Below are 18107 nucleotides of genomic sequence, written 5' to 3'. Positions count from 1 at the left end.
CAACCAAGTCCTGGAGAAACCCTGTATTTCAGGAAACAAAAGTGCTCCTTGAAAATCAACGGAATACATTGCAGATCAGGGAATCTTGGAGAAGATAAATAACTTTTAAGGGTTTTTTTGGGGGGTGGGAAATGGGCTTTGTGTGGCTTTGCTGTATTCCAGTGTCTGTTTCACAGGAGATGTTTTGGATACCTCCTGGAGAAGTGGTTGGCATTTTAAACATAACTGCAAAAAACGTGGAGTGTCTGTTTTCAGTAATTCCTAGAGAATATTTGGTCAGTTTGTGAGTAAATGTTTTGTCTTGATGGCTTGGAGGGTGGAATGTGTGCCTTCTGCTCCGTGTCACTGCTGTGGACTGAGGTGGTGTAGGGGAATTTTGGTAGCTCTGGTGACCTGGCTAGAACAGTGACGGCCACTGCTGATGTTGAACACTTGGAGGAAAATCTTCTCACATCAGACACTGGCAGGTCTTGCAGTGCCTTTCCACAGGAACTGGCTTGAGTCAGAAGGAATGGTGCTCCTGGTTTTCTTAAATGTGTTCCCTGGCTTATTTTGGTGATCACTGATAGGTCCTTGGATATCACTTGGGGTGCAAACACATGGATGGTTATCCTAACTCGGCTCAGCCCATACAGATCTCTGTCCAGGTGTACTTTTATTATAGGAAAATACAGAAGTAAGGCCACAGAACTATTCCTGTTTTGTCGCTGCGTTTGTGTCACTTTAGGTATTTTCACAGATGAGGCACTGCCTTTTCCAGCTCAGAACTGTGAGGGAGGGGAGGGTACAGTTTACACCTGTGTTTTACTGGAGTGATGTCTGGAATAATGGGTGGCATCAGAACTTGTTGGTGCTGGTTTTACAGACACTTCCAGTAATGTAATCCAGAGACCATAGTAGGATGTTTGGTTGGGAGACTGGGGCAGGGGGATTGAAATAATTGCCCAGAATCAGAAGGGGAGTACATGAGGCAAGTTCTTTTGGTGGGTTCCAGTGAAAGGCAGCCTCGCACGGAGCGTAGGTTGGTCAGTCAGTTGGCTCGTTTGATGGTGGTGGCAGTTCTGGTGGTGGTTTGCCATCAGATCTTTAATAATTCTGTTCCTAGTACAGATCCCAGGTGCCCTAAAGCAGCACAGGCACCACCTCAGTGGCATCGTGGCTTGGCACCCAGCAGTGTCTGCCTGCAGCTGCCTCCTGGTTCTTTCTCCCAGGTCGAGTCTGGAGGGTGGCTCCTGAGCAGGCTGAGCTCCACAGCTGCTCTGGATTCTGCCCTGTTCCTGCACTTGAGGTGGCAGCTGGTTGACGCCACGCTGCCCAAGGAAACGGCTGGGTAATTATTCAAAGAAACTTAATGAAAAGCCACAAAGAGTGTAGATTTGGACTAAGCTTCTATTAAGTGGTTTTATACGCTGAGCTGTAGTAGAAAGATAAGTTGATGACACTTGGTCACAAAATTCTGTCATCTGCTGAGCCTGGCTGGCATTGTTTCTTCTTGAAGTTTCTTCAAAGGTCCAAGCTGTGTTTAGTTGTGATTATTTGTGATTTGATGTGAGCAGTTTCTGTTGTTGCTGAGCCATTCAAGAGCTATGTTGGCTTTTGGTATTTCATGCCCTTACTGTAAATTCATCTGGTACAACAGTAAAATAATCCCTGCAGAGTACAAGAAAACAGATTCATATGTTGAGAACGTACCAGTCCAGTGAGGCATACAAACGTATTAAATCCATTCATCAGGTCAGAACAGGAGATGATAAAGGCTTAAATTCACTTTGTGATAGCCTTGTTTACTGTTTTTTTATTCCTCCTTGCTTTTCATAGGCCAGAATGTCATGCCAAGTTCCCTGGCAGATGACCTTAAGGCGTGTCCAAAATTAGGTCCTTGTCTTCGCTGAGGGCGAAGAGGCACTCGCTGGCTTTCCATAAAAAAAGGAAGTAAATATCCAAATGAGTGGAAGGCAGATAGTGGATGAGGTGATGAGTCAGGGCGGACCTGGGGCTCCTCAGGAGCTTTGTTTTTGTGAGCTGATGTGTCACAACTGCAGCTTGTCTTGCTGTTGTGGTGGTTTCACACTGCTGTTGGGTTGTGAGGAAGGGGAGGAGATGCACTTTTGCGTGTGAAGAGGCAGCTGAGAAATAGCAAACACCAAAACTGTTTTCTGAGGATGTTTGCAAAGGGGTAGAACCGAGGGTCGCCCCTCCTGGCTGCTTTTAGGCTGCTGAAGGTTTTGGGAGAGTTGCTGTTGGGTGTGAGTTGTGGAGCTGCCACTGTGTTGGATACGCTCTGGATTTGTAGCTACCAAAAATAAGAACCAGTGAGGTATTTCACTTGTGTTTTTTATTAAGTTCATTGAACTTGCTGAGGTCTGAGAACGCCCTGAAACCAAAGACTGCAAGGACAAACATTCCTAAACAATGAATTGAGGAATAAACCAGAAAAATGATTGCTCTCCATAATAAGATTCTGAGTTTAACTGCATCTTTGGATTTGCTGATTTAGGAATCTTGTGGGAGGAACAGGAGCCTGAGGATGGAAATTCACAGTATACAACCAGCCTTGCTGTTTTCCTTTGCTCAAGTTTTTGTGGTGTTCTGAAGATTCCTGGGACAGTTAATGAAAATCAGACAGAAGTTGCTTTTTTCATCACCCAGGCTACAAGTCAGCAGTATTTCCCTCCTGGTGATTGTACACACACACTTATTTGGAGATTTCACCTTTCTGCCTGGGGAGTAATGGCAGCTCAGATCTCCTGAAACCCATCTCCATCACTGTTCTGCAGCAGCACATTCAGAGGTGATGAAGGCTCCTGGACCATGAATAAAACACAGCAAGTGCTTTGGTTTGTGCATTTCAGTAGTTACAGTTTAACCTCTGTAATCGTCTCCTGCAATCTGTAAAATCCTGCAGTGTGATGATAACATCCTTCAGTAAAAGAACAAACATCGTTGCAGGCTTTTTATAAATACACCAGATACATCCCAGGGCCTGCTGTGGCCTGGTCTGTCGGCAGGAAAGATTGAAGGCAGCACCTCTGAATTTGGTGGAAACAACATCCTTCCTGGGATGGATTTTTTGGAAATGCGTTCTGTAGCTGTTGCGTGTGGCTGGCTCTGGACTGGAGTTTGTGTGTCTGTGCCTTGTGCGAGGTGCAGACATTGGGGGTGACTTGGGTGAGAAGGAGCAGAGGTCAGATGCAAAAGGAGCATCCGTTCTTCTGCTCAGACAAACTGATTGTGGGAGGAGAGCAGCAGTCTTTCGCAAGGCTGGTTAGAGCTCGGTCATCTTTGAGAACAAAAGGGTGCTTTTTTTGCTTCCTTTTTCTTCCCCTTTTTAATCAGGCTCAACAACTTAAAACTGAAAGCACTTTTTTTGTATAAGCACACTTAGATCTGGAGCGTGAGCTTCCGCATCTGATCAGAATGCCCTGAGAGTGCTCTCATCTCTCCACTGAGAAGCCAGAGAAGTCCAGATGTCTCTGGAAGCAGGGTGAATGGATGATCTGCAGGGCTGTCTGTTGGATACTGCTGGTGAGATAGTTCTGACCTGTGTGTGTTCCTCTTGGATGCCCTCTGTCTAAATGGAGGAGCTTCCATGCCTTTTATTGTTCCCAGTGTGGTAGGAAATGAGAGCAGTGTTCAGACCAAGTTCCTGTCACGAAGGTGGTCAGGTACTCAGTCAGAACTGGATTTGAAACCATCTTTTAGCTCAACAAAGAAAGGCCAGATTGTAAATGATTTTATATAAGCAAGTAGTGAATCACCTACAGTTTTTCTCCAGGAAGAAAACTGACCTGGTTGTGTTTGCTATCCATGGGATTCATTGAGAGTAACTTGGTGTTCCTGTCACAGCTTTCCCTGTGTCTTCGCCGAGGTGTTCACGGCTTCCGCACGGCACAAAGCTCCGTGCCGTGGTCCATCTGCTCCTGCTGCCGGGTGAATACCTCCCGTCCTCATTAACAGTGATGGCTGCCAAAGAGATCACAGAGGCTCATTTAAATGTCCCTCTTTAGGCTCTCTGTGGCAGCTGCGGGTGACCTGTAATAGTTAATGGGGCAAAATAAGAAAAGTAAATTGCCAAGTTGTATGTTTAAAGAAGTCATCTTTGGAGGGGAAAGAAGTCTTCCGGCCTCATTAGCATCCTTACCGTGAGGGGAATAGAAGCTCAGGGTGGATGAGTATCTCCCTTGTATGTGTAATCAACATCTGATTTAATTTCACGGGATCTGTGAGATGCTGCTCTTAGGAAGGCAGCTGGGTATGTATCCTGACAGCCAATGGCCAGCACAGTCACCTCCTTGTAATCAAAGTCTCAGTAAACCTTTGGTCTTTTTCTTAACTCTGAAACAACGTATTGGAAGAATTAGTTGCAGAGAATCATTGCCACATTTAAAAAAACAGAAGTGGCTTCAAGATTGATGTTGTAGATGATAAGGCTGGTTGTGGGTATGGGGAGATACACCATTTTTGGCAGCATTTGAGCTTAGGAAACATCTCTTCCTCTACATCCTTTCAGAGTTTACAGCCCCTGGGTAGGCTGCAGTTAATGCTCTTGCCTAGCTTGTGTCAGTCTGATTTTTCAGCTTAAAGGTGAAGTTCATCACTGAAACAGCATAAAATGAGGGAGCAGCTTTCCCAGCAGTTGTGTTGGTGTATCTGCTGGGGTGTATCCTTGAACCCCAGCAGGAGCCCTCTTGGTCTGGTAGTACATGTTCACCTTCAGATTCAGCTCTGCTGATGTCTTTGGTGTGGGGAGGCCTCCTTTAAGTCAGCTCATAAAGCCAAGGTGTGAAACCTCGCCTGCTGTTGCAATGAAACTCAAGTTTCCAGCTCAGCTTTGCAAAACCTCGACTTTGAGTTGCACTAAAAGGAAAGCCATTAAAGTCTGGCTGGTTCAGGAGCTCGCCTCTGGAAAGTCCCAGGCTCTCGCCTGTGGAGAAAGCGCCTGGAGCGCAGGTAGTCACTGCAGACAAAACACACCCGGGTGTGTGCCAGGCTCTTGCCGGGCGCTTGTCAGTGGGGAATATTATTTTCCTTGGGCTGACACCTGGCTCACGCCAAGGACTGTGCTGCCAGTTGGTTTAGTCACAGGGACAAGCACTTTCTCCAGGGCGATGGAAGTGGTGAGTCATGAAGCAACGAAATAACATTTGCACATCTGCGTTTGGTGACTGGCTGGTGTGGCAGAGCGGGAGTGGCTGGACTGACTGGGAGCTGGCTGGATTTCCTCCCTGATGTCAAGATCATAACCTCTTAGCATCGGTGAGCTTTTGTGATTAGGGATTTGACTGAGAATCCTTGGATCTGTGGCTGATTTCTGTCAGAAATGAATTTCAAGTTGTCAAACCTGTGGGCTGAACTGATGCCAGTCACTTGTTCAAACCCAGTTGAAGTTTGAGGGGGGAGAGGAGTTCCATCACTTGAGGTGGTCTCAGAGACTGCAGACAGATAAACTTTTTTTTTTTTTTCCTCTGAAGTACCATTTTCTGGAAAGTATGCAAAACCTTGGAGAAGAGGTTGTAAATGTCTGTTGATGGAGAAGTCTGTACCAGTGGCACCAAGACTTCCAAACTTCAAGATGATCCACATCTCAAGTGCTCTGCAGCATGGCAGGGAGACCATAATGTTGTGACTCTGCATTTTCCTCCATCTGCTGCCAAATACATGCAAAGCAGAGCTTGGAGAAGCAAAAGTGAGATGGGGAATTACCCTTTCATGTAAGAATGAAAAAAACTTGATTAATCAAGAGATTCCCCTACAGTTGCAATGCAGCGCGTTCTTAACATCAAATCCAAACAAATCCTAAAATCAGTCACGCAAAAGAACAGGCTTGAGCAATTCCCCTGCAGAAAGCGTTGAACGTAGCCTATCACCACTGGTGTTTTTGAAGCAAATCTGCAGATTATGTTTTAAGCTGGAAGAAAAAAAAAAATGCCCTGGAGATGGAATTTGGCGGCTCTGTGTCTAGCATGTAGGAACGTGACGGTGCGCATCTGTGTAGGTTGGGGATAAAGAATCACAGCTCGTCGTGCTTGAGACAACACAGCTGAACATGCAGAGTTCCTACATATTTCTGTAACCTTTCTGTGCTTCTACAAATAGTGGTATTTATTCTGATCTGCTTGGAGAGCCAGATTGAGGTATTCCTGCCATGTGTATATATCTCTTCCCTAATCAATTTTGAACCCATTTGCCAGTTTCAGCTAAACCTGAAGGTGAAGGGGATATTCAGTCTCAGAGACATGACGTTCCTTTGAGTTTTGTGAAAACAAGCGGTTTTAATAGAGGAGAGAGACCTGATTAGCGACCCCATGGAGAGAAAAGCTGCAGTGAGAGCACAGCCCTTATTAGACATTAAAGAATCCACATGGGAGAGAGGTGTTCCTGACCGTGGGAAAAGCTGCAGTGGGAACTGGCAGTTATTGGACGCCAGAGAATTCGACCTCAAGACATGCATCTGTAAGAAATGAGTCTTCATTAGTTCTGCTCACAAAGCTACTTTATTTTTTTTTAATAATATATATACCAATAAGCTATGGGTGCTGCTGTGCTTTTCCTTGATTGTTCCAAAGAAACAACTAGGAAAAGTGCCTTAGTAAGGGACTTTCTCTGTCCTGGCTGGCTGAGGTGGCCGTGCCTTGTCTGGTTACCCTGGCAGCTGAAAGTGGCTGATGTTGTGTCGAGCCCTTCGCTCCAGTGCGGTGGAGCTCTGGCTGGGCTGATGCAATGCCGGGTTCTCCTGGCGCTGCTGGCAGCGGAACTGCTGACTGGGGTGGGGAGGATATTAAATGTAGCCCGGTGAGATGTTGCATGGAGTGCTGAGAGGCGTTTTTATTCATCCAGCTTCATGTAATCCCCATGTCCAAAGCATGGGTTCAGCTCCCCCGCCCTCCTCTTCGCCCTGGTTTGAAAGGTTGCTGGGACTCCTCCTTGAGGCTGTTCTGTGTCCTGGGGTCTTGCAGTGGAACTGGTCAGTATTTTAAGGAATGGATGCACCTGTATTCACGTGTGACCTGATGTGTGTTGGCTGCAACAGCTGATCTGTGGCAGAACTGGTTGTCATGGGGGTTGCAGAAAAATTTATTGGTGTATTGACTCTTGGATGAAATCCTTGCTACTGAAAGTGGGAACTATGAAAAACCAGGTTTAAATATTCTGTTTCTTCCCTCTATGGTATGTAATAATTCCATTTGTATATTAATATTTCAGCAGTGTCCAAATGGTCACTTTGCAGTAAAGACATAAATGAAATGTCTTCATTAGGAATCACTCTTACTTGGGGTCTTAAAATGGAGCATTTGGCTGAGCTGTAAAGAAAGAGGCAAGCATTTGTTCCAGCATGGCATTATCTCTGGACTGTCTGATCTGTTGAGCGTTTTGCTCCTAAATACCAGAGGTATCAGGAGTATCAGTGAATGTGCCTATGCTAGCTTTTTAATTTCCTACTTTGTCATCTCTTAGGGAGGGATTACGAGTGCAGACAAAGCCCTGGCTGTTTTCTGTGCGTGGCAGGAACACGTGCTGTATCTCATTAACAAAACCCCCGTTTGTAGTCGGGAGTTGGGAGATTTCCCGTTGAGTGCTGCTGGGGGCCAGAGGGAGCTGCAAAGTCCAGAGGGGTCCGGGTTCGAGTGGTTTGGGTGTTGGGGCAGGAGCGCAGAAGTATGAGCATTGTGCTCAGGATTCACCCCAGGATTGTCTGGCTGAGCTCTGTAACCTGGTTGATTGTTTCTGTTCCTGGATTTTGACGTTTCCCTGAAGATCTTTATTACTAGAAGAAGAGCTGCAGAGAATGCCCTGAAGAACGTTGTTTTTCTCCCCCCAAAGGTCACAGAGCCAATAAAGATCACTCTAAACAGGTTTTAAAGCATCTCAGATTGTAATCTAGAAAATGATGGGAGCTTGGTAATTAGGGCATATTTCTGAATCATTGTTGTCACAAGGGCTGTTCTTGGTGTGGCTTGAAAACCAGAGCTTCTTGTGATACAAGGAGCTCTTTTATTTTGCTTGGCACTGGGAAGATGAAGGATTTCAAAGCTGCACATCTCCTCGATTTATCACTCATGGATGAGCTTTCCTACTTGTGATGATCCGGAGTGTGGTCCCAGCCATTTGCTGTGTCTTACCTTTATAGACACAGCAATTGATCTGCACCAGTGCCCCCAGCACGGGTGAGAAACAGGAGGAGCTGGAAACCATTGCACAGCAGGACATGATGGTATGAGTTGCCATTATGGAATTATGGTGGGGATGGCTGACGCTACTGGAGTTCTGCAGTGAATGGCTGTGACTTCTTCAGAAGGAACTGGCAAGGAAGGAGAGGTGGTGTTAGGAAGTGTTTGGATTGTCTAAAGCTTAATGGTAGTGGTGACAGGGTTCAGTGTTTATGGGAAAGAATGGTGGGAAGGCTAACAAGGCAAATATCCCAGTGGGAGTCTGTTCTAAACCACCCAGCCAGGAGACCAGTTTCATCTGAAGAGATAGATGAAATATTCTCTACGCAGCCGGGAGAAATCTCATGATCACTCTTGGGGGTTCATGTGGGTGACTTAAACCTACCACGTGTCTGCTGGAAATACGGCAGAGAGGAAGCAGTCTGGGAGGTTCGTGGAGTGTGTGAAGGACACAACTGGTGAGGGAGCCAACCAGGACTTGGTATCGAGTGAATATAGTGAATACTTCTTCCTGGTCTGCCCCGAGTGCAGCTGCTGACCCAGGCAGTCCTGCCAAGTGAAATCATTGTGGCTCAACAGGTGACAGTTTCCCACATTTGTTAGACTTAAAATTAAGTGTAGTTTTCCAGGATGGTGGAATTCTGCTTGTTTCAGTCAAGATTCATCTCGGTGAATTGGAATGATTTTCATCCCTGCCCTGTGCACATTCTTCTCAACAGTCTGTCCCTGATTTTGCTGTCTGCTGCACATTAGCTACTGTATTTATGAAACAGTCAGTGCAATTTTGAGTGGTTTTTGTTTAGATACCCTGATTTTTCTACGTCTCTCAGTCTTCAGTCTCCTTCCATGCTAGGCACGTGATGATACTGTCAGATTTTGAGTAATGCTCTGCATTATTTGAGGCACAGTTTAATTCCAAAGACTTGTGCTGCTCAGGTCTGAAGATGGTGAAATACCATCTTCTATCGCTCGACATAGGGAAATTGCCTTTCTAAAAAAACATTATAAGTGTATATATAAATTTTATGGTGGTGAAGCAGGTGGCTGTAATGCATATGAAGCTTGGAAGATGGCGGGATGTCATTTCCTTAGGATAAGTGTGCTGGAATTGCTGCGTATTTCATTTATTGTATCGCTGCCCTCGTTGTGATCAGTTGTAGTGCTGTAATCTTTGCAAACGCCCGTGTAGAGACACAAGTTCCCTTTGTGTTGCTGGCTCAGGAACTCTCTCAGTGGTGAATATTAAACACCTTTTGTGAGTGGTGCGGGCGGGAGACGCTCACTGTGCGATTCCTGCTGGGAGCTGGTGAACTGGAGGCTGGTGCTCAACTCCAAACAGGATTTATGCAGGATAGCTGTCCCTGTGGCTCGGTGTCCTGCTGCTGGTAAGAGCCCAGCGTGGTCGGTGCTGCTGTTTGCTGTGTTATTTTGTGTATTCTATGGCTGGGAAGTGGCTGCACGTGCTGTTGTGGTGGGCCAAGTCTCTCAGGCTGCGAAATGAGCATCCATGATAGCAGAAGACCCAGAACTGATGTTTCTGGTCTCAACAGACATCCATTAGCCTGGCTAAAAAACCCCATGGAGGGTGATGGCATCCTGCTTTTTGGAGATGTAGTAGCTGCACATCCTGGATTTCCCTGTACCTAGAGCAGTCCTGCTTTGTGCAGGGGGAATGCAGGGCTGGAGTACCCCTAGCGTGGGGTATTTGGACTGATTTGGTGTCAGGAGTAAGGAGAAGAGGCACAAACATCTGGTGAAGTATTATTTCAGGACACATTATTTTGTTATGAAATAACAACGAAGCCAGAGGAATGTGATTGGCCAAGGAAAGCTTCAAGCTGTGCAAGTGTTTTACTGAATAATGCAGGCTGGGGCTTGCTGGGGTTATATAATCACAGAGGAGGAAGGAGTTTTAGTGTGGCACAGCAAAATCAGCCCAGCTTTTCAGATGGCTGAAGATACCTGACTGCAGTCAAAGGGAACCTGAGTGAATACAAAATACTGGGATGTTCTGCTGTATCGGAGCAGCTTGTCAAATCATGCTGGTAATGGGCAGTGCAGAAACACACAGAAAAAGCTCCTGCGTTATTTTGGTCCTGCAGTGTCTGTTACATTTATTAGTATGTGGAATGGAGCATGGCACTGGCTTCCAAATGAAAGTGCAGTGAAGTTCCTTTGGCTGGCATGTAGCTGACCTGCAGACCTCTGCAGTGATGAAGATAGTTGGGTGTGTAAGGTCTTCACAAACCTGTGGGAAGCGCTGCAAGAGAAATAGGAAGATACCGTGATTTAAATTGGGATTTGGTTTATATTAAAAACAAATCTCCCTCACTTCAGCCCACCTTTTCTTATCATGTACAGATCGTCCTATAAAGATCCTAATCAGTTTATAAAACATTGCAACTAAACAGTAAGGCTTGCTCACTACACAATTTCTGGCTGGTGTTCTTGTAGCCCATGCTTTGTTCAGAATGCTTCTGCTTGGAGCGGCAGGGACCGTGCAGGAAGAACGCTCAGAGTGAGCAGCTGAGCTGAAATGGTTTATTAGAGCTGGAAAGCCCAGGTGCTGATCCCCGGGGTAGGGAGGGCTGCAGGGTGCGGGATGACTTCGCCTGTGCCTGGGTGACACGTCGGTCCTGGGGAGGAGGAACCAGCCCAGCCCTGCACTGTGCTTCCCGACCCGGCTGTGCTGCCTCCTGGTTTGGGAGGAAGAGCTGAGGAGGAGGAAGGGCTGGAGAGCGAGGGAAACATGCTGAGAGGCCGTGCCAAGAGCCCAGAGACATTTCAGCTGCTTGAATGTAGAGGTGCTTTGATCTACAGCGAATAAACCAATAATGCTTAAATTATGAATTCCTTTTCTTTGTCTGAAAAGCTGGATTAGTGTGGCTTTGTTCGAGCAGTGATGATTGGGCAACTTTTTTCTGCCAGGGCTGCTCGATGTGTGTTTACAGCCGGGTGCTTCGGTCGCGGTGTGCTGGTGGAGGTGCTTGGTGACATAACAGCTCCCACACGTCCTTGTCTCCTCTGCTTCAGGCTGAACTGTAAACCCTGCCGAAAACACGGCCTCGGCCGCCTTCTTTACGATGTGGAGCTAATGATTAATCAGCAGGAGTTGTGGATGGGAAGAGGCGCTGAAAGGCCTTGTTTTCATTCGAGTCTGCGGAGTGGGAGCCGAGCGAAGGCACCTCTTTGTTTCTGTTGTTCTGGCAGCGGTTGCAAAACGCAGCCTTGGGAAGGGCTGGCGCACAGGTGTAGCGATACAAGGCGAAGGTTGAGAGAAGCTCTTCTGCCAACGCTACCAAAGGTTGCAGCCATGCCTCCCCTGGCCTTTTGTCCCCTCTTCCCAGCCCTCTGCCGGGACAAAGGTTGCTTCTCGGAGCACGTTCACCTCCATTTTGCCTTGCTTTGGCATAAGGAAGCGCGGTGCTCTCGCCGCCTCTCCTCCCCCGGCCCTTCAGAAAGTGTCGTGGTTTTTTCCTTGTAACGTTCCTGTGCTGCAGTGAAGCCGTGTGGTGATGCAGCACTGCAGATCTCCCTCCTCTCCCCCTGCTCTCCTCCCGGCAGCATCTGCCAAGACAGGAGCAGCTCGGAGAGCCGCCAATGGGTGCGGCCAGGCCGGATCACTCTGCACATTGATCCTGGCGGTGGGATCCGAGGATGCCTGCAGTCACAGGACTGAGGCAAACCTTCCTCTTCCAGCAGCTCCCCTGCAATACTCAGGGCTCTGTCCTCCTCGGGTTTTCTTTCATCTCCTCCTGCTCCCTTTCTCCTCCTCCCGCCTGCCTCCCTTGCTTTCAGCAAAGGCGATTGCCACAGATTATCCTCGGGGCCTGTCGAGGGTACGGGGCAGGACACCAAAGCGCAGCGTATATTTATGTATCTGGATAATGGGGGATTAACAGGCGCCGTCTCGGAGTGGAGTGATTTAGCACCACGGCCGCAGTGCAATACAGTAGTAGCCTCCCCCATCCATTTCTTATTTAGGGAAAAGAAATGAATAGCCAAAGTACACTTCTTCCAGTATAAAAATTCATATTGGGAAGAGTCACACCTTTGCTAGGCGGGTTTTGTGGTAGATGGGGACCTTATTACACTGGTGTTTTGTATCCTGTCTGCTTTCTGGGCAGCGTGAGCTTAGATATTTGAACATTTTAAACACATTCTGCATCTTCTGCAGCAAAAGAATGACAGTTCTGACTGTGTGTGTATAATAACATGGACGTGTTAGGATTTCAGAATTAGGCAGTGACTGTCAAGGTGGGGAGCAGGCAGTCGTTCAGAGGCCAGCTCTGATGTCACTGGCTGGCAGTTCTTCATGTGAGGGGGGCCATGGTGCCTGCAGTCAAAGGACAGCTAGGATTTTAGGGAGAGTGATACCATTATCAACAGTCTCTTAATCCTGTTCCCCCCTGAAGATTGAAGACAAGTACAGGCTCATGTTGCCAGAAACTGAACGTGTAAACACAGTGAGCAAGGAAAGCATGTGCTCTAAGCAGTCAGTTTGGGAGCTACATGGTTTAGATGTGAGGGTTGGAGTCCATCTTTGTTTGCAGAAAACTGGCACTGAAACGTGTTAAAGGGTGATCCTAACTAGGATTCCTAATTACTTTCCAGATTTTTTGTCACGTTCATTCATGGCACGAACATTTTCTCAAATAGGCTCTTTCCTGTTTTCCTTCCCTCTCCTTCCTTTCCTGTTCCCTCTCCTGCTCTCTCTACATCTGCCACATCCAATTAGGCCATGTTTTTTTCCTCACACAGATTTTATTAACCATCTCCTCTACTCTGGGCTTTCTAAATCTTACTTGCAAGGCAAGATAACCAAATCCAGCTTCCAAAGAGAGCATGCTTTGAGGAGCAGCTTTCCTGCAGTTCCATTTGCCATTATTTAAAGCTTTTAATTAAATAAAATACAAAGAAACAATAAAAAAAAATAACCAGAGCATTACAGATTAGGAAACTCCCAAGAATTAACATCCCTGTCCTGTACCCAGGGGCACAAAGGTGACAAGCTCAGCCCTGGACAGCTGAGAGGCAGGAACGTGTCTTGCGTGTGACTGTGTCTCTTTATGCCCAACAAGGCATTTATTTTTTTTCTTGGAAGATGCTCTTGTTTGTGCACACAGCCATGTTCAGTGGAGTATAAACCAGGGAAAAAAGGGCTCTAAATCCAAACCAGGTTCTATATAAGTGTAGTAGGTCAGGCTGGAATGAGAAGGCAGCAGTCAGCAAGGCAGGTTTTCAGATCGTATTTAAGGATTAGTCATCCAACAACAATGATGAAATTGTAAGGTGTAGGAAAAGCCAGGCATGAAACCGAGGCAGCTCGGGGATCTGACAGCGTGTGTGCCTCAGCCTGGCGGTTGTATTCCCTTCTCCTTGTGTGTGTGGCTGAGAACAGTTTTGCCTGTGTAAGGTCTGTTTACATCTGCCCGGCCTTGTGCTGCCTTTGTGCATAGAAATTTTTTCACAATGATTCTTCAAGGAGTTTACAAATACTTCCTGATTAGGTTTTTTATTTGTGCGTCCCTTTCCTCTATGTCGGCACATTCAGAAATACACTTTTTGCCTTTTCTTGTCCTGGATTACCAACTGCAGTTCAAAGCTTTTCCCTGGTTCGCTCAGAATCTTTTGGCAGAGAGAACTGAGCACCCAAACCCTGCAGTTGTTGGCTGTTAAAATGTCACTGTGCTCATCCCGCCCAGCTTGTCCTTTCTACTGTGAGTGGATGCAAGTTATTTAAATATGTTTTTACATCTTGTTTCCTTGTGTACACAAACATGTTTGGGTTTATTTTTATTTTGCATAGACATTTACTCATCTGTAAGTGCCAGTGTTGCAGTTACTTAACATACATTACGTAGGGTGGTGTCACATTCCCTCCAGCATTTCTCAGCTCCTGTTGGGCAGCTGGGTCTGCAGTGGGGGTGGGAGGCTGAACCCCAGCAGTACCTGGGTCTGGGGGTCCGTGTGTCCTGCCAAGTGTGGAAGTAAACGGGTTTGGGATCAGGAGCGAGGATCACTCCGGGTCAAATACAGATCGAAGTAGTGGAATTGCTGTGTCAAGGTCATTTGTCTCCTAAGAAAATTGTTGGGTGTCTGTATTTTTCCTCATGACACGGTTTTGTTTTAATTGTGCCTCTTTAATTGTGTCAGACTAATGATGTGCAGGGTGCTCTGGTTGTGAACACCTTTCTATTTCTTGAGCTGCTACTGCTCTGCTGTTACAAAAAGGGTGATCCCATAGTAGGCTCCCCACACTTCCAGAAAGGAGTTTAACTGTAACCATGGAAAGTTTAAATGGCTTTTTCCCCTCTCCAAATGGCTTTTCCTCTCTTGGTGTCTCCCAATGATTGATTTTCCTGGCACAGGGGAAGGGTGAAGGGTTGGATGTTGATTTTGCAGGAGGCAATGTTATTAAACGTGGTCTTTTCCCACCAGCACTAACATGTGTGCTCTGCTTTGCTTCTCTTCCAGATATGGACGTGTCGAAAGTGTCAAAATCCTCCCTAAGAGGGGGTCGGAAGGCGGAGTGGCAGCATTTGTGGATTTTGTGGACATCAAAAGTGCCCAGAAGGCACACAACTCTGTCAACAAAATGGGAGATAGAGACCTACGGACGGATTATAATGAGCCAGGAACCATTCCCAGTGCTGCGCGGGGATTGGATGATACAGTTTCCATAGCATCTCGTAGTAGAGAGGTTTCTGGGTTCAGAGGAGGTGGTGGGGGGCCCACTTATGGCCCCCCACCATCACTTCATGCACGGGAAGGACGTTATGAGCGGAGACTTGATGGGTAAGTTCCAAGGTTTCTCTAGGCAGGTATTTTGTATTTGATATGGTGAGAAACACAAACTCGTATCTAGGGCCCCCAGATGGATTTAAAATTTTGGGAATTATCTATGTTTCCTATTTTGGGTTGGAAACGGAAGTGATTTCTATCCCAGTGGCTGGTACCTTGTGGATCCATAGAGGATGTGTCCTGCAGCTGGTTGGATATCTACCTACACTTGAAATAAGGTGGTTTTAAGATGGAAGATTTCCTTTGGCCAGCATCGATATTGGAGTTACTCTTTTCTAGAAGTAGCGATCCCATTTCTTGGATAATATTAAGGCCTTGCTGGATGTATCCCTGCTGCCAGATGGAGCTATCTTACTCTACAACATGTGGTGAAGTTCTCTGTGGAGTATCTTCGGAATACTAGAACCTAGAATTCGGTGAAAGCTTGATGCCTAGCTCTCAGCTCTCACTATACGCAGCGGGTATGTTAATTGGATTGTCACCACAAAATTCAGAGTAGACTTTAATGATGCAGCCCCTTGGATTCTACCGACAACTCTTAGCCATGGAAATAACGCTTGGATGGAGAAGACCGAAGGCAGCTTGTGATGGTTCCATTTTGGATCTACATCATTTCCAAGTTATTGGGATTACTCTTTCTGATGGTATTGGCAAAAAGAGATGACGGACATTACTAAATTTTGGAAATTATAGTTTATTTTTTTTTAAAGCTGGGATAAGAACTACTGCCTTGAATTTATTGGATGGTATACAGTCAAGACGCCAGTAGCCATGGGGAGTGGATTACTATCTAGTCTCTTAAAAAGCTCTGCTGCTCCACATTAAACATACTTTAGCTTTAAGGACGTGGTGCTAATACCCGTTTGTGGATACACCAGTGAGAAGTGACTGGGCTGGATGGTTACCAAGGCGGCCAGAGGATGCCTGCTGGCAGCAGCGTGAGGGCCCTCGGGCCTCGGGGGATCTTCTACCAGCTGCTTGATTCAGACTTAGGGCTGGAAATTAAAATTATGGATCTATTTAAGTGCCTTCTGTCTCAAGAAAGAAGTCTGGGGGTTTCAGAGTTACGGTTTCAGTCTGGGACTACTTCCGTCCAGTGGAATTTTTTTTTTTGTGTCTTGTCACTAAGAATTTTTTTTTCTTGTTGGTTCATCTAAAATATCATTTGACACCCTTGCCCATTAAGAAGGTGGATTACCCCTGTAAGAGGGGCCAAAATTGGGGAAGTTATGTTCACAATTCTCTCCCTAGATTTAATTGGGAATATAGGTCGTGTTTCCACACTTGGAAAAGGTTGGTATGTCCTGCCCTGTGTATATTAGCCCCTCTCCTAACCCAAGTCAAACCCTCTCTTTCCACTAACTCCAGTAGCACTTAGTACTAATAGATAAATGAAGAAAGCACTGTAGCCAGTAGCTGTTCAGCTCTGCTTCCTCTGTCTGTCTTCTGTGTCCTTCTCATGGATAAGGATTTGTTCTTTCTGTCAGCTCTGTAGCAGTAACCTGCTAGAAAATACTGCTTTTTCTCTGACCTCATTAAATCAGCTCTCACTGATTAACACTTTGTAGGATGCTAAATGCAATTGTTTGTAAAATAGTTGATCTTGGTCCTTCAAAAGGGGGAAAAAAGAACCAAAACAGAGACACATTTCTGTGCCAGATGCTGAAATAGCTTTCAAAATTTCATTGTTGCGAGCAAGAGATAATGGAAATAGAAATGCAACAATGAATTTCAAGCAGATGTAGAAGATAATGACATTCTCTTGCACTTGTTAAGTAGTTTTTTATATATCATTTGAGAGAAAAAAATGCAGGCAAGATGTGAGGGAGCCCTATAGAAAGCTTGATATGAGTTACAATTTAACAACAGAGAGTGAATATATTGAGAAGATAAAGGATCTAGTGATTCACTGGAGAAGGAATGGAAGGAACTTCCTGAGATGCTAATTGAAAAAATATTCAAATCCCATTTTCAGTTTATAAAAGATCCCTGAAATATTTCTGCCATTTGAACTAGAGCTGTGATGCAGGAGAGGAGGAGGAGGAGGCACAAGGCAGAATTGGGTTATCAGGATTCAGGGGACTGAAGTGACTCATAACAGATTCTAAAGGAAGAATATGAGAGAGAAGGCTGAAAAAAAAAGTTGAAATGTCCTTGTAAGATGGATAATTAATTTTTAAATTAATTTTGGCTACCCTGACATATTTAGGATTTTAGAAGTATTTTTTAAATGTTCAAAGTAACCATTCTGGATCTTCCATTTTGTGGATGTAACCAAGATGTACCATCCTGGTACTTGTCTAAATTGGAATACTCAACTATTTGTAGTGTTCCTTTATCTGTCAATCTCTTTATTTGAGAGATCACACTAACTCAGAACATCACCGAGCCTTTCTCAATTTAAAATGTTCAAAACACTGAAATGAACTGGACTGTAGCTGCTGGAAAGCAGCAGCTTGTGCAGATAGAAATTCTGTGATTGCAGCTGTCGTAACAAAAACACTGCCTAAAAATTGGATTCCCAGTCCTTGTGTAGGCTCTTAATATGTTCTGGGGACCTGCATCCTTGCAGTTCCAGCATTAGTAATGGAGATGTTTCTTTAGCGACCACAACTTTTACAAGAAATGATTTTAGCAATCTGGTCAAAGCAAAAATTCCCTCTAAGAGGGTGAAATATTTTAGAGCAGCAACAAGAAACCCCCTAATTTTCTGGGAAATCTCTATGGGTTATGCCACCCCTTTTGAAAGCAGCTTCTTACCTCTGGGTCATGCTTTGCATGGAGGCTTTCATGGCTACAGCCCAATTTGTTGCCATTTTTGCGGAAGGATAATTACAAGAGCTCCAGTAATTAGCAAATTTTGCAAAAAAAAATTTGGAAGCTCATAAGCAAAAATGGAGAGAAAAGGAAGAAGTTAATGATGATGTCCGCAAAGATGAAGTTTTTCTTATTTACAGAATTTAAAAGAAAAAGAACAATTGAAATGAGGATTCTGCATGGAAAAGCAGAAAATTTTTTCCTGTGCAGGGAAATTGCTGGTCATGAAAGCCCCATATTGTGATTAAACCAAAATGACTGCTCAGCTTGATCGTAATACAAATACAATTTTGGAGTCAAGTAAAATGTTTTGAAGTT

General features: G+C 45.5%; 1 protein-coding gene across 1 annotated transcript in view; it reads left to right on the top strand.

Moving 5' to 3' along the window:
* Window positions 1–18107, top strand: part of SPEN (spen family transcriptional repressor) — a 66287-nt gene that overhangs the window by 3655 nt on the left and 44525 nt on the right. The window contains exon 2 of the mRNA XM_068171852.1: window positions 14646–14966. Coding sequence (XP_068027953.1) covers window positions 14646–14966 — 321 coding nt within the window. The remainder of the gene's footprint in view (window positions 1–14645; window positions 14967–18107) is intronic.

Source organism: Anomalospiza imberbis, chromosome 23 (assembly GCF_031753505.1).
Source record: "Anomalospiza imberbis isolate Cuckoo-Finch-1a 21T00152 chromosome 23, ASM3175350v1, whole genome shotgun sequence".
NCBI lineage: Eukaryota > Metazoa > Chordata > Aves > Passeriformes > Viduidae > Anomalospiza > Anomalospiza imberbis.
The sequence above is the reverse complement of the archived record's forward strand: the minus strand, read 5'-3'. Positions and strand labels throughout refer to the sequence as shown.